The sequence below is a fragment of the Pecten maximus genome, chromosome 10 (genome assembly GCF_902652985.1).
Source record: "Pecten maximus chromosome 10, xPecMax1.1, whole genome shotgun sequence".
In the NCBI taxonomy this organism is placed as follows: Eukaryota; Metazoa; Mollusca; class Bivalvia; order Pectinida; family Pectinidae; genus Pecten; species Pecten maximus.
In genome coordinates this window covers 12,767,644-12,794,443 of record NC_047024.1, presented here as the reverse complement: position 1 = coordinate 12,794,443, position 26,800 = coordinate 12,767,644, and the positions used below count along the sequence as shown (strand labels likewise).

Sequence of the window (26,800 nt, the reverse complement as noted above, 5' to 3'; positions counted from 1 at the left end):
CTGTACAGTAAGGTATTCAGGGTACTGTGTACGACACTTAGCTTGTCTACAGACAAACTGTACAGTAAGGTATTCAGGGTACTGTGTACGACACTTAGCGTGTCTACAGACAAACTGTACAGTAAGGTATTCAGGGTACTGTGTATGACACTTAGCTTGTCTACAGACAAACTGTACAGTAAGGTATTCAGGGTACTGTGTACGACACTTAGCTTGTCTACAGACAAACTGTACAGTAAGGTATTCAGGGTACTGTGTACGACACTTAGCGTGTCTACAGACAAACTGTACAGTAAGGTATTCAGGGTATGTACATGTACTCCTTCTGATGTTGCAGTATTCAAAACAACTATACCAGATAAGATACAATTTTAATTTATGACTTGTTCCCTGGGCGGGCCTCAAACTCACTATCTACGGCATGCCATGCGCACTTAATTGTCTATCCAAAAATACCCACAGCTTGTTATAATTATATTTATATAACTGCCATAATCTTAAAAAGTGCAATAACATCAGAATTTGACCAAAGCACCTAATTCTTGTTAAAGTGAACCAACTTAATTATGTCTGAGGGATTAACAATTTAGAGTTTATACATTGACCATTTACAATCTCACCAGGACACAAATTCAAGGTGGACTCCCAAATTCCCTGAATCATTATATAATTATCCCCCAATGGTGACATTGGGCAGCTGTTCCACAGAAACACAGAACCAATGCAACATGGCATGTCATCTTGTTAAAACATCAATAAAGTGTCATACATTCTCCAAGGAGTTCTTTTGTTTACTATTGCATTGAAGACCACAGACATATTGTATCTTAAGTGTCAAGGAGTGCTTATCAGTTAATACTGGTTGTGTGATAGAGAATGACATAGTTTGGGTCAGATTTGGTACCATAGGATTCCCCAGCCCTGGTCGTTCATATTACATGCATATGGCAACTAATGTTTCCACACTTGAATGGCCAATATACCACCAATCGATGATGCAGAAGAAGCACTTCAACTTAAAGGTAAGGCTAAATTGGAAGTAAGCTCAGATAAGGAAGTGAGGATGATGGACCCATATATATATATATCTGATGAAGGATTGTGTATTTAAAGTAAATCATCAATTCATAAGTTCTAAAATACTGCTAGCTATCACAGCAATAACTAGATCACTGAACCTGCAGTGACCACCATGAATATTGGGATTGTATAACTACAGATAGTTTTGAAATTTTATTCCATCACATGCATAACGTACATTATCAGTGACATATTAAGTCATGCTAAACTAAATAAGGTGAGAGAGAGCATCATTAGTATTCTTACACACTTCCTTCCTCCATAAAACTGAGAGAACATCATTAGTATTCTTACACACTTCCTTCCTCCATAAAACTTTCTATAAATGAGATTACTCACCTGTGGGGAGGAAATCAGAAAACACATCAGTAAATACACGAAATGTATCCACTATATAGTGATCCTACATCAAAATGTATCCACTGTATAGTGATCCTACATCGAAATGTATCCACTGTATAGTGATCCTACATCGAAATGTATCCACTATATAGTGATCCTACATCAAAATGTATCCACTATATAGTGATCCTACATCGAAATGTATCCACTGTATAGTGATCCTACATCGAAATGTATCCACTTTATAGTGATCCTACATCGAAATGTATCCACTTTATAGTGATCCTACATCGAAATGTATCCACTGTATAGTGATCCTACATCGAAATATATCCACTGTATAGTGATCCTACATCGAAATGTATCCACTTTATAGTGATCCTACATCGAAATGTATCCACTTTATAGTGATCCTACATCGAAATGTATCCACTTTAATGTGATCCTACATCGAAATGTATCCACTATATAGTGATCCTACATCGAAATGTATCCACTTTATAGTGATCCTACATCGAAATGTATCCACTTTATAGTGATCCTACATCGAAATGTATATCCACTGTATAGTGATCCTACATTGATAACAGTACAGAAACCAACACACCAATTTACTGTGACACTGTGACCTTCCTAGGGATAGGGTTAGTAATGGTATTATTATAGATAGATGACAGCCGTACTAGTTTCTTATGGAGACTACAGCAGCAAGCCTTATTAACTTTTATACTACTCATTATACTACTAAACCAATACACACACTACAACTGTTGACCACATAGATATCAACACAATACACAATTTTGATAAACAAATTTAATTTGATTTTTTACTCTAGGTCAATCTAACAAAGCTTTCATCACAGTGTACTTAATCACACATGACTTGCAGTCAGCACTTTTATTTTCGAAACAAAATGTGTTTCTGTTTAAATCAGAATAGATTTATAAATGGAGCAAATTACTCTTATTTCAAAACTTAAAACGAAAATCCATAAAAAAATCCATAAAACAAGTTTTAGCAGTGTATTATATTACAGGTTGAGTGGTATATTGAATTCTACAATACAGGTACAGGGTACATATTACACACTTAACACTTCACCGTTGTTCTTTGGGGTTGGATGGAGGATGTTAGTAATATCCTTAGCAACACCATATAGGTATTCAAGAAGCATTCAATGAGTAACTTTTCCACATTTTCAACTCAGTCTATCAAAACATATGAAAGGCTGCCCCCTGTTCCGTCCTAACTTAGTTCTGTGGTCTGTAGTGCTGGCATAGACGTTAATTCAAAACAAAATCATCATCCTTCAAGAAAAGGATGGGAAAATATTGCATATGTAAGGTGTAGTCCTTATCATCACTATCAAAAGTTATCAAAGGGCTACAACTCCATATCTAGTGGCAGAGAACACAATATTAATATATACTTAGTAAAACTTTGTGAACATTCTGTACCATCTAAAGAGTCACCAGTTAGCTCTTATACGCAATGTTTAGTCGTTGTAGACAAACCTGTATGAATAGGTGGCATTATACTGTCCAACCTTTTAGTACCCTGGCTTCAATCATACAAGTGGGGGACTGACAGATGGACAACAAACCTAGTCCCCTCCGGTAGTACTGGTGGGGGACTGACAGATGGAGTACAAACCCATAGTCCCCTCCAGTAGTACTGGTGGGGGACTGACAGATGGAGTACAAACCTATAGTCTCCTTTAGTAGTACTGGTGGGGGACTGACAGATGGAGTACAAACCTATAGTCCCCTCCAGTAGTACTGGTGGGGGACCGACAGATGGAGTACAAACCTATAGTCCCCTCCAGTAGTACTGGTGGGGGACCGACAGATGGAGTACAAACCTATAGTCTCCTCCAGTAGTTACTGGTGGGGGACTGACAGATGGAGTACAAACCTATAGTCCCCTCTAGTAGTACTGGTGGGGGACTGACAGATGGAGTACAAACCTATAGTCCCCTCCAGTAGTACTAGTGGGGGACTGACAGATGAGTACAAACCTATAGTCCCCTCCAGTAATACTGGTGGGGGACTGACAGATGGAGTACAAACCTATAGTCCCCTCCAGTAGTACTGGTGGGGGACTGACAGATGGAGTACAAACCTATAGTCCCCTCCAGTAGTACTGGTGGGGGACTGACAGATGGAGTACAAACCTATAGTCTACTCCAGTAATACTGGTGGGGGACTGACAGATGGAGTACAAACCTATAGTCCCCTCCAGTAGTACTAGTGGGGGACTGACAGATGAGTACAAACCTATAGTCCCCTCCAGTAATACTGGTGGGGGACTGACAGATGGAGTACAAACCTATAGTCCCCTCCAGTAGTACTGGTGGGGGACTGACAGATGGAGTACAAACCTATAGTCCCCTCCAGTAGTACTGGTGGGGGACTGACAGATGGAGTACAAACCTATAGTCCCCTCCAGTAGTACTGGTGGGGGACTGACAGATGGAGTACAAACCTATAGTCCCCTCCAGTAGTACTGGTGGGGGACTGACAGATGGAGTACAAACCTATAGTCCCCTCCAGTAGTACTGGTGGAGGACTGACAGATGGAGTACAAACCTATAGTCTCCTCCAGTAGTACTGGTGGGGGACTGACAGATGGAGTACAAACCTATAGTCCCCTCCAGTAGTACTGGTGGAGGACTGACAGATGGAGTACAAACCTATAGTCTCCTCTGGAAGTATTGATGGGGGACTGACAGAGTACAAACTATAAGGACGTCAATATTCGACACAATTTTGGACACATATTGGACACAAATTAAACTCACTTTCCTGTGTGAGCTAATAACAATCTCAAGCAGCTTAATCCAAGACAAACACTTTGAACTGTTATATCATTCCGAGAGCAATCTCTTATCCTTAACAGCTCAATTACTGTGTCCTTAAAAGAAATACCTCCTGATAAATGAACTTTATTCTGAGTAGCTCCACTCACCAGAGATACTGTAGAATCCAAATAATGCTTACAATATGCACATTAAAGACAGATGTGTGAGGATATACAGGTATACTTTTAGCAAATGAAATTTAGGGTGTAACATTAAACAGTGTCCAGGCTCAAAACTGGGATTAGATAACTTTACAGTAATTCAATAGTAATATAATTGACTTTATGAGTACTTAACTAAAACTTACCTGTCAGAAATTCCATAAAATGATCATTTAAAATCCCGAATTAGTCCATTATTTCAGAAATTCCAGCTGTTGCCTGACCTACACACCGGGATCTGTGTACACACTGACAGCATTATAAGAGGGACATACAAGACTAAAGTCTGACTCTATCAATACATTACACCAAGCTTACGAACCAATAATCTACTAGGTAAAGATTCCATAGCTAACTACTCATGCATTCCTAGATCAAATCCCAAACTAATACGACCTAATGCTTATTACATGAGGTTAAAGGTCACTTATTTCAAACTCGCCCAAATTTCTGTTCCGGACAAGATAATTACACACCTGTGCATTATAAAGCTTACCTTGATACGTCTATATGCTCATGGTGAAGGTCAAAAGTATACAGACTACATATAATTAACATGCATACCTGTTCTTTAATTAACAGGTAAACTAAAAGTGAGTTATTCAAATGACATTAAACCTAAAATGTAATTAATTTAGACATGATCTAGACGCAAGTCTGGGGCAAAGCTGAAGGTCAAGGAAATATACGTGATAATTAGATTAACAGAATTAAAAAAATTCATCTAATTGATATGACTGAGAAGTGAGCACAAGTAATTCATTTGATAACAATCTGTTTAAAATTACTTTTTGGACAATTTAAACGTGTTTTTTCTTAATAAAGTCACAGAGTGCATTATAATTTGTTGTACATCAACTAAACTAGACAAAATCCAACTCGTCATCCTATATCACGGGAAACTTTATATTATAAATGCATCGAGAGATTACACAGGTAATAATGAAGTGCTTGTAGATATATTTAGTGTGATTCTGAAATTACAGAAGAAATCAAAATGAAAACTGCATGCAGGTTTTATTTTCATTTCCTTGCATCAATATGTACTTTTGTTCTAATAGATGTAAACAAACTACAATTTAATGTTCTAACCATTTTCATTTTCCTATTTCATATATAAATTGTTATTCTAAATGGAGCGAACAGCATTAAGTTTATGTTATAACTTGATGCATGAGAGGACAATGGTCTCTCATGCGTAACGTTCAGGTTAACAACCAGGAGACTTTGCTCTATAAGTTAACTTCAAGTGATGCATATTTTCTAGCACAATGGAATTATCCTGCGACATATCATTACCAGAATTATGACATACAGTTATAAAATTGTTTGAAATGTCACATATAACACCAGAGGATGTTTGGTACAGAAATATTACACTGCATTCATACCTCCATTATATAACACTGATTTTTATACGAAAAAAATTCTAATCTATACCAGGTAAGATACCTGCAGGATATCCTTGTTATAGTAAAATAGATGTCTTCATTCCTAAATACAGCACTGACTGCAGGCTATAATGAGGAAGTCATTAGTAAGATGATTATAGTAACAGTACACAGAGTCTACCCATTAATCATCCTCGTCCGTCACAGGTGACCACATCTACGTTACGTCAGAACTAATGTTCTATATTGCTCATACCAGATACTGTCATCAATGACATCAATTTTACACTAAGTTACCAGTGACTTACAAGTACATGACACATGCTGCAATTAATTGTACCAATGACTTTACATAACATATAGCTACCAATGACTTTACACAACATGATAAAATATATATGCTACCAGCAATTTAACACTACATATAAAATTGTACGCTATACCAGTAAATTTCCATGGGTTTCATTACCAGCAATTATCAACATATATATGCATACATCCATAGACAATTAGTTACATTTAAATGTTATGAAACCCATATAAAAAGAAAATGCAGTTCATCATATAAGAAGAGGTACATAGGGCCTGAACAGCTCATATACACTGGATAGAAAGGAATAAATGTTATTTTTTTTCTATATTCTGATGGTGACCATATGTAAGAGTTATGTTACATGGAATGCAGTAGGAATCATTAATATTCATGTTCCTCTAGCATAATATGACACTTCTAGAACATATCTAATCCTTATGACCTTGAAAATAGGTCAAGGTCATTGATTTGCGGTAACATCTATAATCCTTATGACCTTGAGAATAGGTCAAGGTCATTTATTTGCGGTTACATTAAGCATTTAATTCATACATGGTACAAAATATCCAGATGCTTCAATTTTCTAGAAGTTGAAAATTGACGGACAAGGGATGATGAACTGAATAAGGATTGCGGACAATGGATCATTCATCAAGGCACAAGCTCACTTTGTGCCCCCCCCCACACCCCACCCTCCCACACCTTCACTCTCTTTGCTTTACCACTTTCCCTCTATCCTCATCCTTCCTCTCCACCTCATCTTCTTTATGTTATGGAATGTATGTGTGAGTGAGAGAGTGTGTGTTATGATTACGTCTTGTACATACTGTATTGTTTTATGTGTTGAGGAGAGCATCTCGTAGCCCTAGGGCTGTTTGTGATCCTCATTAAACAAATAAAGAATTAGAACAAATAAGACAAACCTTTTTATACCTTACCTGTTACAAAAACATTAATCCAACGAATTGCTACATAAAATCCAAGGAATTGCTATAAAATCCAAAGAACTGCTATATAAAATCCAAGGAATTGCTACATAAAATCCACCAAATTGTGTATAAATCCTGTTCACAGCATATGTAAATCCAGACCAGCCACATCTACTGAAGGTTACATATATATACTCACTCTATGTAGTAGATAGCTCCTTCCTGGGTGACCGCTTGTTCCCAGCCCCGAGGGAGTCCTGCAAAATAAAGGTTCAATCATGTACATCACACAGAGACAAGGGGCCAATGATCGTAGCTTACACAACCTCACACAATATGGACAGGTCAGTTCATCACAGTCTGAACAAAACTGTAGTGGGCCTGTATATACCTATATGTAGTCTATCATTCATAAATATGTCTGGTTTGCTTAATTACAACACCTGTTAAAAAAGAAATTAAATTATGTGCTTCAAACTTCCAGTAAATTTCAAATAAACATCAAACTGATGGAGATAGGTCCTTATTTAGCTCGACAGTTAAATTGATAAAACATCAAATTTTTAATCTTAGATGTTTTATCTCAAGAGTTCTTTTTCTAACTCATATGGCTTTAAGTTGACAAGGCATTATATGCGATTTCGCAGGTAGAAATATCTACATATTCCAGTTATCAATCCTTCAGGGCAGACATTCGCAATAATATAATCACAGAACTCACCAACAAAACGCTGACATTCATACCAGTAAAGATATGGTAATTTGTAGTAATCTTAACGGCTTTTTGTTGTTGTAACCTATATAGTGTTTATTTATAGCTGGCAGCATTCAGGCGGAACCCTATCGCTTGAAATTCACTTTTTCTTCCTGATTAATCTGGGATGACAACATATGCCTATCCCTGGGACAGATTTCCGGCTGAATGATTTCATAGATCAACGTGTCTTAGGAAAACAATTCAACAGATTCATCAGAAGAAACAGATTTGTTATAAAGGTGATCAAATACATATACCTGTGATTTATACACCTAGTCGCTACACCTGCATAAAACGATACTTTTCAAGGTATTCACAGCTATTGCTTTAGGACAGAACAATGCATTTCCTAATAACATCTGTTGACTATTTTTTTACCTGCATAAAATTGTTCATTTCATACCTGCATCTTCAAATCATTCACCTTCTCATCTGTATAATATTTAATCAAATCATTTACTTTCTTCACCTGTCAAACCGTTCACTTTCCCACCTAGCTGTATCTTAAAATTTGTCCCTTGCTCACCTAGCAGTTTATCAACTTACAATTTTCCAGCATCAAATTGATATAAATTATGACTATATATCTCACTCAATATATACGGAATACTGTGGTATTTTCAATGAATAATTATATTTACCAAATTAAAACTTATTAAACTTCACTTATTTTCCTATGTGATAAAAAACAATTAAGAAACTTAACACAAGAAACACATTTCTTTCCTAAATTTCGAACTGGAAAACACGACCCTAGTTCCCCTGTGTTCACCTTTAAATTTAGATACTGATGCACTGATCGAGTTATGTATACATAGCCTTGGGTATATTGGTGACACATCAGATAATACCCAGTAAGTTTTCACCTGCAATATTAACAGATTATTTGTAAGCTTTAAAATATGTTGAGAATAATTTAATTTATTAGATTTACCTATCCAACAAGATCGTTATACTCATGCATTACAGAGAACTTGGACCACAGCATTATTACATACTGATTATGCCTAGATTCTACATGATTTCTCTGGAAATACTTCATACAAATTAACACTGCAGTGCAGTTTTTTTATGGTGCCTTTAACTCTAAGTCACAGCGATACTACATTTGATGTTTCATCATATATAACTGAAGTATTAATCATACAAGATGTACTCAAGTATTATACCAATTTTTCCTTAAGCTCAAATTTCTTCCAACATTGTAAGTAAGAGTCGCAGATATTCTCCCATCATAAAAAAATAATCCAAGCTGAATTTCCCTGAATATCCAGGTTTACTCCAAATTACATCTGGATACAAGCTAAATTTCTATGGAATATCAAAATTCCTAGTGATATACAATATAAAAAAAATAGTGAGGTAACTATGAGTACCAATTAAAATCAAATTCACATTGATTACGTTAATCTGAAATCTATAATTTTGAGAAGTGTCAACCTAAAACACAATGGCTTCCAGCCGACCGCAACATTTTGAATTCCACGATATTAATGAACAGTATCACATCATGTTTAGTAATGGGTGTTATAAGCTTAATAGTCCAAAAGTATCAATAATACCTGAATGAAGACAGTAGATTCCCAGTAACACTGTATAACGGTATAATAAGCTGGTGATAATGGTCACTATAGGATAGCCACTGAATATGTGGTCTGGGTAATATATACCCGACAGTCTACAGGTGTTCTGTACCGGGTGTTCCTGACAGGTATACACTGTAGTACATAGGATGTAGAAATGAAATGACAAGGACAAACCAAGGTGACTCTAGATACCCTTAAATACCCTTACCCCTAGTACAGTGTAGGTCAGCTAGGATGTGTATTACAATCACTTTATAACCTCTTCAGAAAGAAAATATGTATCAGCCGATAAGGTCTGGAAAAATCGTAAGTTTTTTCACATATCATTATCATGAAGTTTCATCAGTTATTTAAACGAGATACTACTCATAGTTCTTAAATTACAATTTCAACTTCCCATGCATGACGGACATAATAATAGACTACAATCCATTCTTTCAGATAACAAGAGCTGTTGGAGAACAGCATAGCTCGTCTCGCAAATGTTTGTCAATAAATAATTAAAATATATTAATTGGAATGGTTTCGCAAATTGCATTAATAATATTTATATTGTTTACTTGATCAGATTATGTTTTGTGAATTCATGCAATTTTCAAAACCATACCAATTTATATATATATATAAATTATTTATTGACAAACATTCGGGAGACAAGCTATGCTGTTGTAGACTAAATGAATATATCAAATACAAATGTAATTGCTTTAGGACATATTTCTTCAATTTTTTGACAAAATATCATCCTAATGAGAGTTGTCTACCTTGAAAAATGTGGACCAGTATAAATTGTCTATTGTGAGCATTTTCACATTGTTTTATTTTCAGTTTCACCACAAGAAGGGATAGTGTAACTCCATAGGGACTCTTTTACCAAATATCAGCACCCTAGTACAATCATAAAGTGATGTGTTAAATAGCTTTCAACATTTGCACAAACATTTTTTTTAAATGTGTTTTTTCCCCCAAAAAATATTTCAGTTTAACTCCGGCAAGGGATAGTTTAACCCCCACAGGGAACCTAATACCATGTATTACTATGCCTTTCAACACTCACAATATCAATTTAACACAAAGTCCAAAGATTTAAAAACAAAAACAAAAAAAACACAGATTTAAAAAGAAAAAATCCAATTTTTTTTTTTAAAGTTTTACTCCAGGAAGGGATTGTCTTACTCCATAGGGACTCTATTGCCAAATATCAGCACCCTAGTACAATTATAAAGAGATGTATTAAAACCTCTTAACACTTGCACCAAAAACTTAAAACTTAATGCAGAAATATTCTAAGTCCAAACATTTGAAAATTCTGTTTTTTTCCCAAAAAAATCTTTTAGTTTAACTCCGGCAGGGGATAGTTTAACCCAAGAGGGAGTCTATTACCAACTATCAGCACCCTAGTACAATTATAAAGTAATGTATTAATACCTTTCAACACTTGCACCAAAAACTTAACGCAGAAATATTCTAAGTCCAAAAATTTGAAAATTCTGGTTTTTTCCCCAAAAAATCTTTTAGTTTAACTCTGGCAGGGGATAGTCTAACCCAAGAGGGACTCTATTGCCAATTATCAGCACCCTAGTACAATTATGAAGTGATGTATTAATACCTTTCAACACTTGCACCAAAAACTTAACGCAAAAATTTTCTAAGTCCAAAATTTTTCAAAAATCTGTTGTTTTTTTTCCAAAAAATCTGTTAGTTTAACTCCGGCAGGGGATAGTTTGACCCCCACAGGAACCATATTACCATAAATTACTATGCCTTTCAACACTTGCACCAAAACTTTAACATTTGGAAAACCAACGCCGACGCCGGAGTGACGACATAAGCTCTCACTCTTCTTCGAAGAGACGAGCTAAAAATCAATTAAATGATCTATAAGTTATAATTTTGGCACCTTAAAATTTTGGTAATTTTTTTATCAAAAGCAAAATCCTCTTTGTACCTGGTACTTTACATGCAATAACTAATGGCTCCCCCACGTTCCGTAATGACCAGTATTGTATTGTAGAGATATCCTGTATGTGTGACGACAAAGCTCAACAAATTGAGATTGAATATCATAGTAGATAGTTTAATGGAAAAAACATTTACAGAGTATACATGCACATATAGAGATGAAACAGGATTTTTCTTGTTTTTGTTTTTAGGTTCTATATTCTGCTTTTGTTTTTAGGCTCTATATTCTGTTTTTGTTTTTAGGCTCGAGATCTATATTCTGGTTTTTTTCAGGCTCTATATTCTGTTTTTGTTTTTAGGTTCTATATTCTGGTTTTTTTCAGGCTCTATATTCTGTTTTTGTTTTTAGGTTCTATATTCTGTTTTTGTTTTTAGGCTCTATATTCTGTTTTTGTTTTTAGGTTCTATATTCTGTTTTTGTTTTTAGGTTCTATATTCTGTTTTGTTTTTAGGTTCTATATTCTGTTTTTGTTTTTAGGTTCTATATTCTGCTTTTGTTTTTAGGTTCTATATTCTGTTTTTGTTTTTAGGTTCTATATTCTGTTTTTGTTTTTAGGCTCTATATTCTGTTTTTGTTTTTAGGTTCTATATTCTGCTTTTGTTTTTAGGTTCCATATTCTATAAAGACCCTGATAGCATAATTAACAAGTTTATACTATATCAGCTTTCACATACCAAACAGCAATTCACTAATAGTTGTCTATAAAAAGTACAGCTCCACATAACAAGATAGACAACTCTAGATCTCTGAAGGTATGTTTCTCCCAGACCTGGTCTCACAGCTCTGGTGACAGGTAAATCGATATTATCAAACCTGTAAAAACACCTTTTACTTTTTTTTGACTCGCTCACTTCACTAAGTTATTGCTGGCATGTATTCCACTTCTAATAGGGATATGATTATAGGGAATTCACTTGGCTGTCTAGAACTAGGCAAAGAAGGTATAACTGTGACTTATAATTATATAATATAAAATGATATTATCTTCCCAGTTAAAATATATAAAGTAGGTGCAAGCTTGTCTTAAAGTAAATATATCATTAGCACAAGACACTAAACCAATCCTATTTGATCTGAATCTTGTAATAAAGGCTATAAAAAACGAAAGAAAAAAAAAAGGCACAAGGAAAAATATGAAAACAACAAAAAATTAAAACAGGAAAGAAATTTTACTAGGGTCAATTTACAGCTCTACTGTGAATAAATCATCATATTGAACAATTATGTATAAGTCTAAGTACAGTCAAACTTGTAATAGCGGACACCCTTATATAACGGACACCTGTCCATAACGGACACTTCCAGGAATCCCCAATGAAAATCACTATATAAATATCATGTATATAGCGGACACCTTCCTAATGCGGACAGCGGACACTTATTTTTGTCCGTAAAGTTGTTAAAAATTCCGTATAACGGACACGTGAAACCATAGCCGTGTTGATATTTGTGTGTAAAACGTTTCTAAATAACAAGCAAAGCCTTAATTACTCAACTCCCCTGGCAGCAATGCTAACTTAGGAAGCCACTTCATCAGTCACTAATTGTCCTGTTACCTGTAAGTTGCTGTAACAATGGGCAGTAATTACAAGAGAGTGACCGATCACCATCGGCAGAGGTGTTTGTTTACTCAACCCCACCGGTGACAGCTAAGCTTAGCCATTCAACCATAGCCTAGACAACAAGAATGGTCAGGGGGTAATTAAATCATTATCAAGACCACCAAAAGAGGGACAAAGCAATAGTTATGTCTGTCATAATTGTTTTACATACAAAATCAACCGTATGCAAATCTGACAGGGCACATGGTTGTCAGCCGCCATTTTCTCACACTCGGAACTCCTCGGAATATGACTACGTAACATATCAAGAACAGCTGAAGAGTTCCGAGTGTCTTTGTATACACTATACTAATTGACTGAACCAGAAAACGGTATTTATTAAATTAAATCCCTACATGGATTTCAGAAAATATGTCTCAAAATAAATGCTGAGGGATTATAATTATCAGAGGAAAATGCACTTTCATTTAAAAAGAGTTAATGTTGTAATAGAAAAGATATTTCAAACATATTTATTTTCCAAAATATTGAGGATTAATGAAAATTGTTTTACTATGATAAGAATTACCTTTACTTTTTTGACTACATGTATATATATATATATATGTTGAGTATTTGTCTGAATAGATATTCAGTATAGTATGATATTGTGAAGATTTGTTTTGAAACTATAGGCTTAATATAAATAATTAAAAATATCAACTTCAATTTTTGTGTCAGATGAATGATTGAAAATTAATTATTTAAGCATTTAGCTTTAATTATTTGTCTTTTATTCATTTGTTAAGTGTTTAAATATAATAAATCAGGAGACATATAGTGTACTATAAACAGACTTTGGTTTGTTTCTTCGTTTTATAAGGGACATAACTCGTTGAACCTCTATAACTCGTTGAACCTCTATATAAAGGACACCTCTCTATAAAGGACACTTTTGTCTTGTCCCTTAGGTGTCCTTTATAGACAGGTTCGACTGGCATTACCTCTAGCACTGTAGTGAACCAATCTTATAAACCTACATTACATCACTGCACTCAACTGACAAACATATATCTGAGTACAAACACAGTCATTCCACAGGAATTGTACTTCAGACAGACAGACAGACAGACAGACAGACCTGTTGGTAGAGATAGGAGATCTGAGAGTGATTCGGCTCACTACACACCTAATTCTACACAGAAATGTCTCCTACACTGTATGCATGGTTAGATTAATCTTGTCACCGTCATCATTGACTTCTTCCTTATACAATGTATGTTTCTTTTGGAGATTAGATTTCTTTAACTAGTTTTTATGACAACACTTAATAGTTTTAACAGTGATCTATGCAAAAAATGATATTTCAAATCAGATGTTGAATTGTCAGAGATGCCGAGAAATCTGTCAGAGAGATTTTTACCTGAGGCTCTGATCTGATCTAGATAGGAATTATCTGGTGTGAGATCTCCTGATAGGCACCTCACACAGTGAGCTACACAATCCAGTGTAACCAGACCCCGGGGCTGACAAAAACAGTCACCCCTAGGCCTAACATGTCTGTATGGCCAACATTTACCAAACATGCACACCCTTGTTGCTTGTATACAGGTATTTGAGTTAAGAATAGGTTGGAGGTCCTGGGTTCGAATCCTGGTCTAGCTGTCACCCTTTTGCTCTCTTATTCCATGTCGCTCAACTAGTTGTAACTAAATTATATAATTAGTTTTCTTTTTGAGAATGTGATGTAGGCCCGATTCAACCTAGATTTGTACGATGAAGCATGTATACATGTATTTATTTTCATTATCATTGTTAACAACGGGTTTAACACCCTCTATTGTACAGCCTTTCAGTGGACAAGACCTATATACATGAAGGGTACACATGGTATGTAGGCCTCAACACCTTCAGGTCGAGTCATTATCTTTGGAGGGGATCTGGAACTTACATAGGCTGATCAATTAGTTTGAGCATATACAGTCAAACCTGCCTCAGCGACAACCTGAATTAAGTGACTCCCTCTCATATGTGACCATCTTTCCCCCTTTCAAGGTTATTTACTGTGCTAATTAATTTACCTGAACCTGGATTAAGAGACCACCTGTCATATGTGACCTTTTTTAATTACCTCTTTTGGAAGGTCACATTTGACAGGTTTGACTGTATGAAGTTGGAAGATAATTAAGAACCTTCATAGGGCCATATAATGTAAGTTTTGTTCCCTTTGCATAACAAATTAATGGTGACCCTGATTTGGCCCCTTCCACCCAATACACTACACACAGCTCCGAACTTAGTCCTCCGTGCCTGACCCCATGAGTATAACTGTGAAGCGACACCATTCATCTGATCTACACCTAACAATAAAGTCACTCATAAGTTGTCACATTTAAAACATAATGGTTGCTCATATTAAATAAAACATCGGTGTTTAAAACTGTACTGGCCTACAACATGAGAATTATCATGTGTATACCTGGTCAGCTCTGTCTGTGTGTGTATGTTTATAATATATACCAGGAACATCATCACCAGTACAATACATTTAAATTGTCACCTGTAAGACAGGTTTTACATAGGAGGTACCATACACCTGACATCACTTGTACATGTAGATAGGACAGACTTCACACCGATCACTACCATTGGTAATAACTGCTTTCTGACAAGGTCACTTTTAAAGGGACGCTAACATAAATAACTAAAATTTTACAATATAACAGAATGGTGGAAAATGATACCTGTGGAACAATTCTGATCATTCTGTAAAATATAATTATAACGTGTTTATAGTTTGACAATATATCGTCAAACATTAGAGTCAAAATACTACTGTATAGGATAGGATAGCCTCGTGTTTGTTGCATACTATCGAACATTTATGTATAACACAGAATTTCACAGGTAGAAATGCCACCAAGTAGAAAATTAGAGTTGGCCTCCCACTCAATTTAAGTCCCACACAATTTAAACATTTTTTCTCTGAAAGGCAAATGTAAGGACACAGGAATGTTGGGGAGCGGCTTTGTTAAATTATTACAGTAAAGTTACAGCTATTCAGAAAGGTGTATATAAGTAGCTACAAAGTCCAAATCAAGTTGTCACAACATTCTAGTTAAATAAGTTATATCAATATTTTTTGGACTATATAATGATATAATTGAGCATTTATTTTCTTGTAATCACCTTTACAAGTGTTGATCATGATAAACTTCTTTCCTTGATACACAGGTGCTTGTATTTTATAACAATACAAGTCTTAAGTGTCAATATATGATACTGGTGAGAAATCAGGCCAAAACATATTAAAATGTTTGCTTATACTGAGTTGAAAAAAATGGATAAATAAAAAAAACCTACTCCCATTAGACATCGGTGATTTTCACTTGGTTCACAAGCAAACTGGACTCTTTTTTATGTAAAACTTATGATCTGAATTGGAGTTTGTAAATGCATGGAACAGATTTGTTAATATTCATGCTTGTATGAATGCACTTGCTCTGTAATATACTGATATATAATACAATGCCTGGTCCTCCAGACGTCATACAATATGGATGTAACCAATATGTGTGTGCTCATGCTTGCATGAAGGCTGAAAACAAATCTGTTTAAGCCTTGTCTGAGGCCCTGAAGGGCAAATTTACATACATTTTTGCAAGTCCTACAGTTTCTGTTTCAAGCAATAATATATACTTAAGGTGACCATGTAATATTATCCAATTTTATCAATAAATAACATATTGGTGCACAAATTTTAAAGTCCTCTAATATATTTATTTAACAAGGAAACAAGGCTTTTACTGATATCTATGTATACATGAAATATATTATATTAACAAATATTGATTTCTTGTACATATAAAGCATCACAATATCTTTAAGTTTATATTCAATTACTGGTAATCCCCTTTTAGAAGATTGCACTGTGGTGACTTGGAATTTCTAAAATCCTGTTGTTTCAATGATCATCTCTGAGGCATTTGTTGTATATGTTCACTGATAAAGTTAGCAAAATTTAGATGTAAATTGACTTTCATATGGAGATAGATAAAAATATATATACTAGTAACATAGTTAAAATCTGGTGTTATTTAGCGAGCTTATTGAACAGGTCCGGAGGCTGGTCCTGGTTTGGTCACCTCCACAACCAGTCATAGCCTGTCGCAACGAAGACCGAATCTATTTGCTTTAAATAGTTACACAGCCTATTAACTCTGAGTTTATCAAACCGCATCATTGCTTACAAATACAAACTAAATAATTTATGTAAGTGTAATTGACTATAGACCATTAATTATTTAATACTGAAGCATATGAAATTACAAACTATTGGAAAGTTTAAATCAATAACAGAAACCGATATATGCCAAGCTAACAACCAGACAGTTCATGGAATACCAAATTTAAGAACCATCAGCCATTCTTACTCTCCAAATGTGTATGTTGATTTATTACAAATATCTGGAATCTTGTCTGTACCTCTCAATCTGAAAGTTACGAATGTCAACCATAAATACTCCTTAAATTCTGAATCTCCTGAGAGGTTATCTCACAGAATCCGTGACAGAATCAGACCTTAGACCCAACTGTACGTAATTAGGCTTGAAAAAATATTACATGAGTAAAATTTCCACTAACATGCCAGAAAAAAATACAGTAAGTAGATAGGGAAATCTTATTTTTTAAATGGTTTTTACTAAGGTTATATATTGATAAGGCATATTGGCTTTAAGAGTCCTTCCTTGAAAATGGTCAAAAAAACTTCAGGAACAAAAATATCGATAGGGTCAGTATATAGGGTTAGCTGAAACACAATTTTTTTTTTGGCCTTAAATATAACCAATAAGAAATTCTGTCAGGATGAATATGTTTTTGATTCTTTTGAAACTAAATCTACGGATTTAGATTGCAACATTACTGAAAGTTAAGATACATATATTTAAATCAATATCAGCACAGAAGCAGGTGATTTCAGGTCATATGTAGATCATCCTAATGACTCACACAGGTAATAAATTATGGACATTGGTAATGGGTGCTTTTACAGATGTCTCCATGTATGATTGTAAGGACCTCCAAATAGGTACATAACATCACATTATTCGTATCTAAGTTTTTTTTGTCGGTGTGAAAACCACAGGTTACAAAGAGCACTGCTGTAAGTACTGTAAGGACGTTTAAAAAGGTACATACATTAGATTGTTTGTATCTTAGTTTTTTGTCGACGTGAAAAACATAGATGACAATTAAAGAACACTTCCGTAAATACTGTTAATCATTATCTTATCAACATCTTAAAAATGATTCAAAATTGATTTCTACCAATTTTTTCAGACATGTATTCGTTGGTAAAAATGCTCGATTAAGTATGAAGAATTCTCTCATGTAGAAAGCATAAAATGCCAATAACTTGACATAAATTGTTTCAGTAATGGGCATGTGTACAAACCAGGGAATAAAAAATATCATTAAAACCCAAATTTTACAAAAAACACTTCATCAAAAGGTACTTAAAACATATTTAGAGTCTGATCACAAACTACTGACCATATCGTTACGATTCAATATCTTCATTCGTGACCCACCTAACTCATTTCTGATTCAATTATTATCGTCTCCTACTAAATAATAAATGTTCAGTCAGTTTGTCAGACTATATCAGGTGTTTGCTAGTTAGAAGTACTATTCCACCGATAAATTTTCCTTCTCAATGCTGATGACTTAAAAGTGTATGCCTTCTGATATAACGTATTAATCCCAAAACAAGCCACCTTCCTAGTAAAAAAGTGAAAAGTATTCTAGTTAGGGGACTTGGGCTCATCTGTAAACAACTTTTAGCTTATCTGGGTACTTATCTAAAATGGATGATTCTTCAAAAATAATAAGGGAGCTTATTTGTGGGCAGGGGTTTATTTATGGATAAATACGGTATATGAATTATTTGGTGCCTTTTTCTTCTTAAATAAGTTGGTTTGCAGAGCAAAATACTTTATTTTATTAGATATCCTTCACCTTTATATATCATGTAATAAAATCCTGGATTAAATTCCTTAAAAATGATGTAACTCAACACAAGAGGTATTATTGTACTTAAGCTACAAAGAACTTTTGTAATATGATGACAATTAACATCGAAAGGAAGATCACATATCAGGTACAAGTGTCTTTTCCATCCTATAACTCTTAACGATTTATAGCGATTCCAAAACAGTGATTCAGATCTGCATGAAATACACATTACATAGATTTATCAGCTTTCACTCCGTCATTATTCTATGCTAAACCATGGGTATATATAACATGTTTAATAAACAAGAAATCCTTCTATCTTTTTCCCCTAACCATTTGGCTACTTGGATTTGTGTTTTTCAGGAAGCAGAGAAATGAACCAGTCTGTACTGTCATGGCTGTGAGTTAACCCATTTAGTGCTCTTGATATTATATGGCTGGCCTCCTGTATGTCAATATTCAGTGAGGTAGCCACCAGCTACTACAAGGAGACCCAACTCAAAATGACTGCTCACAGGGCAATAAACCCAACTAACAAACTATCCTCTGATCCTCATCATATATTTGTTACATATTCCTGCAATGAAATAAAATACTGCTTGTGTCAAAGTTATTTTCTATAATGTTTCATTTTTCTTTTAAGCACAATATCTTTTTAAGTAGTGTATTCAGTACAAAAACTGCTGACTAAGGAATCATGAGTTTACAAGGCTAAAGGCAGAGTATTTATAATGGACATTCTGTTTTTATTTATCCCAACCATTAATGCAATGTAAACACCAGCAGGTTGAATGGACATCCTTGCCTGAGGCCACCGGATCCTTTTACAATAATCTCATTCACAAATGGGGCCACCAAAAGGAATTTGTAAACAACATCACACTGAGCTCCTAAAAACATGGAATTATATTGTTTAAAAAATCTGAAAAGTCAACAAACTTTGGAATCAACATAGCGAAAGTTTGAAGACCAGTGTGGCCGATGTTTACCACAGTAGCAGACCAAACGACGCCAACCAACCATTCACTGAAGAGTGTTCAATTAAAGTATTATCCATGTGGTAATGCGGTTGCATGATCAGCTCATCACCTTTAATTCTAAATACCATTTGTTGGATTTAGGAATGTGGCATGTGTTTTCTCCATGTATGGGGTTTGGGAACAATAACCGTAAAGTGTTTTATTTACGTATTATACTGTACAACGTGAAATGTTCGTGGGTACTTTCTTTCATAGTTTGCAGCTTTCAATTCATTATTTTGTGGATACAAACATTTGTGGTTAGCCCATGCAACAATAAATAATTTATATATATGGTTCCATAAAGCAACCCGAAATGTTTCATGATATACAGTATCTACGTATCATTCTTCGTACTTGTCATATATATATATTCACCCTTTCCATTTCCCCCCTAAAACTACATAAATATGTGTTTATAAACCTGTCTTTGTCAAAATTCTTTATCTTATCACAATAATTAATTATAATGCCCACTCTGGTTTTGAGTATACTACATATTTATATAAACTGTTAAAATCTAAAAAAACGTTTAAGAATATAACAGGCAGTCAATTCATCCATGTTAATGTTATACATTTACTGGATTGTCAACAAAAATATGTACCATTATGCCTGTTGTAAACCTATAAGGCACAACTTATGCTACGAGGACCCCCTGCTGAATCGTGGACTTTCATTTATATCCGAAGTTTGTGGGCACGTGGCTGTATGTAATGTGTGCTAATCTACATCAACATTGACAAATACCCCCATTACTGTTATTTAACATGATATCAAAGATAACGTCTCCCAGTGAAGAAAACTTTAACTTAATATTACCCAGGATAACCTCTGTGTAATCCGAGCTTTCTGATCTGATACATCCGCCACCAAAAACTACCCCACTGACAGCTTTGTAAAGAACACATCATAGTGTTGATTTAACAAAAGTGATACTGTATCACATAATTATAATTATATAATCACTGTATTTCCGTAATTAGCACCCAATGTGCTTTATAATTGGCTACAGAAGGGGGGCGTATTAAGTTAACTACACCCACGTAAATCAGTTATGAACAAAGAGTCAGTAAAAAAAAATTTGATGCATTGTGACCAGATATTTAAGGTTTAGCTGGAGTGTAGCTTTGATCACCTAGCTTTGATCACCTAGCTTTGATCACCAAAAAGTCTCTACTCTCTACATATAAAATGCAAGTAATATGACATATTTTGAAGTTGTTTAATGATTAGGAAGGGCATCTATATAATTTCAATTTCTCCGCCCTTAATGGGGGGAGGGGCACTTATAAATTATAGGGGGAGGAATTGCTGCGAATACCTAGACATTATATATTTCCTCCTGCATGCATCAGCCTTCAATGACAAATCCCAAATAGCATTCAAACAAAGGGCCTTCCATACATTTTAATGCATTATTTCTAAGGGCAATGATAGGATAAACTATCTTTGTTTTTTGTTTTTTTTCCCTATCTGGTTCATTTGGTATTTTAAACAATACACACTGGTAGTGGGCTGTAGTGGGCTGTAGTGGGCTGCTAAAATAAATAGATTACAAATGTTTATCACTGTCTTCACTACTAACAAGTATTGTATTACTGTATTATCTGAATGATATCACAACTGATACTGATAAAGGAACTGAGAAAACCAATACACATATCAGATCAAGGCAATACATTCCCACACAAATGTTTTCACTCCTCACTGAACTCTGTAATGGCTGTCTACATGAATCATGCATGTTGAAATGATATTTCATGTAGGTTCCAATGATGAATGAAAAGAAATATCATAACTTATCTAGTAATGCTATTTGCAGTATCGGTGTGTTTCGAAGTGGACCAAAAACTCTCATGAATAAGGTTATCTTTTTCATATTTTTCATAAGCACAGGCCTTTGGAGTAATTTTTTTTTAACATTTGCAACATGATTGACTTCCAGATGAAGTACATACATTTTCTTTAGTCTGATAAAAGGGATATTTAATTGTTGCCTTCTCATAAATGATTTATAAAAAATGAAGAACTGATATACATAAAGCCAATACGTTTTCATCCTACCAGCCTCATTTAAAATTACTATGAACACCTGCATATGTGAAAAAGATCAGAGCTTTTTCTCTCACTGGTTTGGGAATGGTCCTTTTTGTCTCATTTTGGGAAGAAAATTGGCGAATTGGGAAAGATTTTTTCAGGAGTTATCTGTAAATTTTGAAAATTTGGCTTTAAAATGAAATAATTCCAATTGGGAATGGGGCCCAATAAATGGCACGAGAAAGCCCTCAGAAAAAGCCCTGAAGGTATAGTCATCCTTATGTCTTTCTGATTATCAAGCAAATTTGAAATAAGTCGATCTGGCTAAAAATGTGATAACAATCAGTAAATTCCTAGATACTGCATGAAAACAGCAGATGCACATCAATCTGAACTATTATTATTTCTAAATTGTTCAATCCTTGTAGGTCTGGTTTATTTTGTTTAACATCCTATCAACAGCCAGGGTCATTTAAGGATGTGCCAGGTTTTAGAGGTGGGGAAAAGCTGGAGTACACGGAAAAAATTTACCAGCCTATAGTGGTCAGTTCCAGCCAACTGCCCCACGTGGGTTTCGAACTCGCAGACCAGAGGTGGAGGGCTATAGAGTGATAAAGTGTCGGGACACTTTAACCACTCGGCCACCACAATTAAGCCCCTTACTGACATTGTAGGTTTTATGTCAGCACCACAATGGATGAATATATATGACATTTTTATTTTGGTGTTTCTTTGTACCAAATGTCACCCAAACGTTCAAGACAGCTTGAACATAACGTATCTAGCACCCCATTAGAAGTGTGTGATATTTTCCTATCCCACATCATAAATTATAGCACCAGCATTCCCAATCAGAAGATCTCACAATAACATCAAATCTATTTACATGGGGCCTGATGTAAATATAAGATAGATAAATCTTTTCACCAAATCTACAACATTGAATAACTGTAACTGCACCTATACATGTCTATACTGGTAGATCATGAATATGTATTAGTGTATATTACTACATAGTTATTTAGCTTTAAATATAATGACAGCAACATTTGTTGGATTGAAATGCATTGGTTGAATGCATGTTTATATATTAATTATACATGTATTCTTACCAATCATGATAATGGTGGATTTTAATTTACTGATAACTAAAATTACATAATTCATATAGCATTGAAATATACCATAATAGTTCACTATTACACTGGATATATCTCGCAAAATAATTTTTCTGCACAATTCCCTGCATAGTCCGAATCATTCAGACGTTTTATCGGCTTATATATATATCGGTCTTGCGTCGCTTATCGTTTATCAACACCAGATCGATACAAAAAAGTCAATAAAATGTCAGAATAATTTGCAGCATCACCTGTCCCTACTCTACTCCATCCTTCACCCAACCCAATGGTGTTCAACTTTTTCAATTGCGAACACCTCACCTACGTCCCTTTCATCCAAAGAGTCGGATCTCATTTTGGGGAGTCAAAAATATACTCTAAAGGGTCGACTACTGGATGTCCTGAACGTTGTTGCATTTTCTATAATTAATTGCAAGCTAAAGCAAGATTGTGGTTGTTTAAACTTTCACATAAACCCATTCAATTTCATATGGTTAAACATTGCAGTCAATTTGAATAAGAAAGCTTGAAAAATATATAAGTTCTAATTTCTCTGTTCTAGATTACATGTTTGATTCCTGTATTTTATCTAATTATAAAGTCTTCAGTTTAAATGACTCATCAACAATGCATTAACATCATGGGGAGGGTAAATGGTACATATTTGATTGGCACAATAAACAAATAATCATTTGTGAAACATTCACGACCTTGAATCTATCTTTTTTAAACACTGAGTCATGATCAGTACAATGTGGTCCAGTCGGAACTTCAGAAGTTGGGAATGTGGCCAGACCCCGACCAGACATTAGGTGTGGTGTATGAATGATAAGTTGTAAACAATACCTCAGACATGAACCAGATTGCCCCTCCCAGTAAACCAAGCATAAAACCTCCTTATCCACCGACAGTCATGTCTGAATTTGTTGTCTGTGATATAATAATCATCACAGACTTTATAATTTATTTCTTTCCAAACACACATTATACTTTTAGTGTATTTCCCCTATAACAGAATTATAACACAGTTGTATTAAAGTTTTGTTAGCTCAACTGTAATGAATGTATTGGTCCTCATCCAGCTAACCAGACTTTGCAGATCCAATATTCTGTCTGTAGCCATGACCTACAAGCTTCGACAAGGCCAGAGGATGTAGCAGAAGAATCAGACCATACAAATTGCCTCTTAAGATGTTATTAAGGAAATACATATTTTTTTTACATTTTTTTTTCTTCCTCGCAATTACAGAATTGGTACTACTAAAGTTTGAGGTTTGGGCTGCAGGTTGGCCAGGTGTTTCCACAAAACCACCTCATCAAGTTTAAATGGGTAAAACTATCATAACTCAATCTTATAAACAAATTAGGGGTCAAATTTCTAGAATTATTCTTTTTTAATTTCCCCAAACATTTTCACTTAATCATGACATACTACATCTAAATATCAAAGTTCTTTGTGATAGCAAATATTTTAGCAATTAAAAAAGAAAAGTATTGTTGGTTATTTTAATATGCTGATAATAACTTATTATTGATCAATATAATAGAGTATGTACTATAATCTTGCCAATGAGACTTCAAGAATATGACTTAAAATAGTTCAATATAAATATTCTATTTGGACTATTTAACATCTGAAGAAATTCTAGTACTGCATGATTGAGTTTTAAACAAGCCATTTTTATCTCCATGCTTGCAATTGTCCTAACTATATACTGTAGATCATTGTAAGTAATTATGTATAGGGCCTGCAGCCTCTTTACCTTCCAGCTGATGCCTAGATACCACAGCAATGTCTAAAGATTTTAATCATCAATAATACTGTCTGTATTTGTCTGTATATTCAAAGAGTATACATGTGTAGGAATCGGGCCAGTAAAACTACCTTTCATCTATATTGGGTATAAAATCACTCAGCACTAATTCATTGGGTATATGTAGTAATCATTAATTGGTGTCAAGAATAAGTATTTTGATACCATTACTGGATATGAAGTCAATAAGCAATCTTTTACCACTTACATTACTATTATGTACTATTACCATTGGGTTATATGCATAGGTCAGCTAGCTAGCAATCATATTCATGAATCATTATTGGATATTAAGTATTTTTTGGATAATTTACCATCGTTGGGCAATATACCTTAATGGGTATGAAGTCAATAAGCGAAGTTTTACCACTTACATTATGTGCAATATACTATTCATATATGGTCTGATTTTTCAAACTCTCATTGACATGGAGGTTAATAATTTGTGATATTGACCTGGTGTTGCTATTTTCAGAAACACCAAGTCAATATTGCGTTTATAAAGATATAATCATTGTAACGTCACAATGAATACCCCAATGTAAATTTTGTGTTATCAAGATAAATCCTTTTACAAGCAAGTTTCATATCCAACATTAAAATTAAGGACCTTAATATGGTTAATATGGTGTTATATTGACCTGGTAAAATCTGAAGGTCCGTTATTGATAAGGGTATGTGCATAGGTTTGGTTTGATATGTTTTTGTTTAACATCCTATTAACAGCCAGGGTCATTTAAGGACGTGCCAGGTTTTGGAGGTGGAGGAAAGCCGGAGTAACCGGAGAAAAACCACCGGCCTACGGTCAGTACCTGGCAACTGCCCCACGTAGGTTTCGAACTCACAACCCAGAGGTGGAGGGCTAGTGATAAAGTGTCGGGACACCTTAACCACTCGGCCACTGCGGCATAGGTCAATAAGCATTCTGGTATTGTATTTTTGAAACAATTTTATGCAAATATCACACCTGCTTGTTGCAAATGAGGAGTTTGATATTCTGCTTCACACAATTATGCAATACAGGGAAAGATTTTTTTTCTTGTTTTGTGATCATCATATCATGTAGATGCACTCTGAGTACCTTTCCAATTAAAATATATCCAAGAATAAAATAGAATATCATTACACCAATTCCCCATTTTGTTTTGTTTTTTTCTCCAATGTGAACTGTATGTTATCTGACAACATGCTTGCATTTGAATAAAGAAACAAAGAATATCTGTTATACCGGGTGTATATAAATTAATAACGTCCAATTTAAACTTATGTACTATAAAAATTCTGTAAACCTTATAAAGATGTATTTGTTAACACACAAAATTTAAGTACAGACTCTATAGCACGGATATTGTTTATATTGTGGACAACAAACAAGATTTGTCAATAAACTGAGAACTGCTGCCCTGATTTTCAAATTCCATGACATTTGTACTGAAGTACATGTACGTGTGTACACAACACACACCTGTACCTCGATCAGCAGGTGTGATATTACTCGATACCAGTAGCATAACACAGATTATTCCCTCGCGATTTGTAATGCGTATACAATATATTAATATAAGATCAATTTTGCTCCTGATAAACGTTATTTGTTTTGTTTTTACGTCAATTTCACCTGTCCCCAGGTGAGGTGCAGTTAACTTTAGTTTTGAACTGTGATTGCTTTTCGGCTCACTTGTCCGGAAGGTATTGGCGCCATGATAACTTGTAATATCTAATATTTTGCACAAATAAACATTTTCAGTAAGTTACACGTGCACCAATACATACCTTGTACTTGTTTGTGACCCGTCTGTATCGGCTTGCCACTCAGGGGATGCACCCAAGACGTCGTCTGGAGTCGGTCACTGTCAACACAGGTA

General features: G+C 34.7%; 1 protein-coding gene across 7 annotated transcripts in view; it reads right to left on the bottom strand.

The window, feature by feature from the left end:
• Positions 1–26,800, bottom strand: part of LOC117335636 — an 83,412-nt gene that overhangs the window by 56,417 nt on the left and 195 nt on the right. For 6 of the 7 annotated variants that reach the window (XM_033895768.1, XM_033895770.1, XM_033895774.1 and 3 more), the window contains exons 2-3: positions 26,709–26,785; positions 7,279–7,336 (exon numbers count right to left, since the gene is read on the bottom strand). In XM_033895768.1, the coding sequence (XP_033751659.1) occupies positions 7,279–7,336; positions 26,709–26,785 (135 nt within the window). Of the gene's footprint in view, positions 1–4,592; positions 4,710–7,278; positions 7,337–26,708; positions 26,786–26,800 lie in introns of those variants that run through there. The other variant, XM_033895773.1, reaches the window with a different exon arrangement.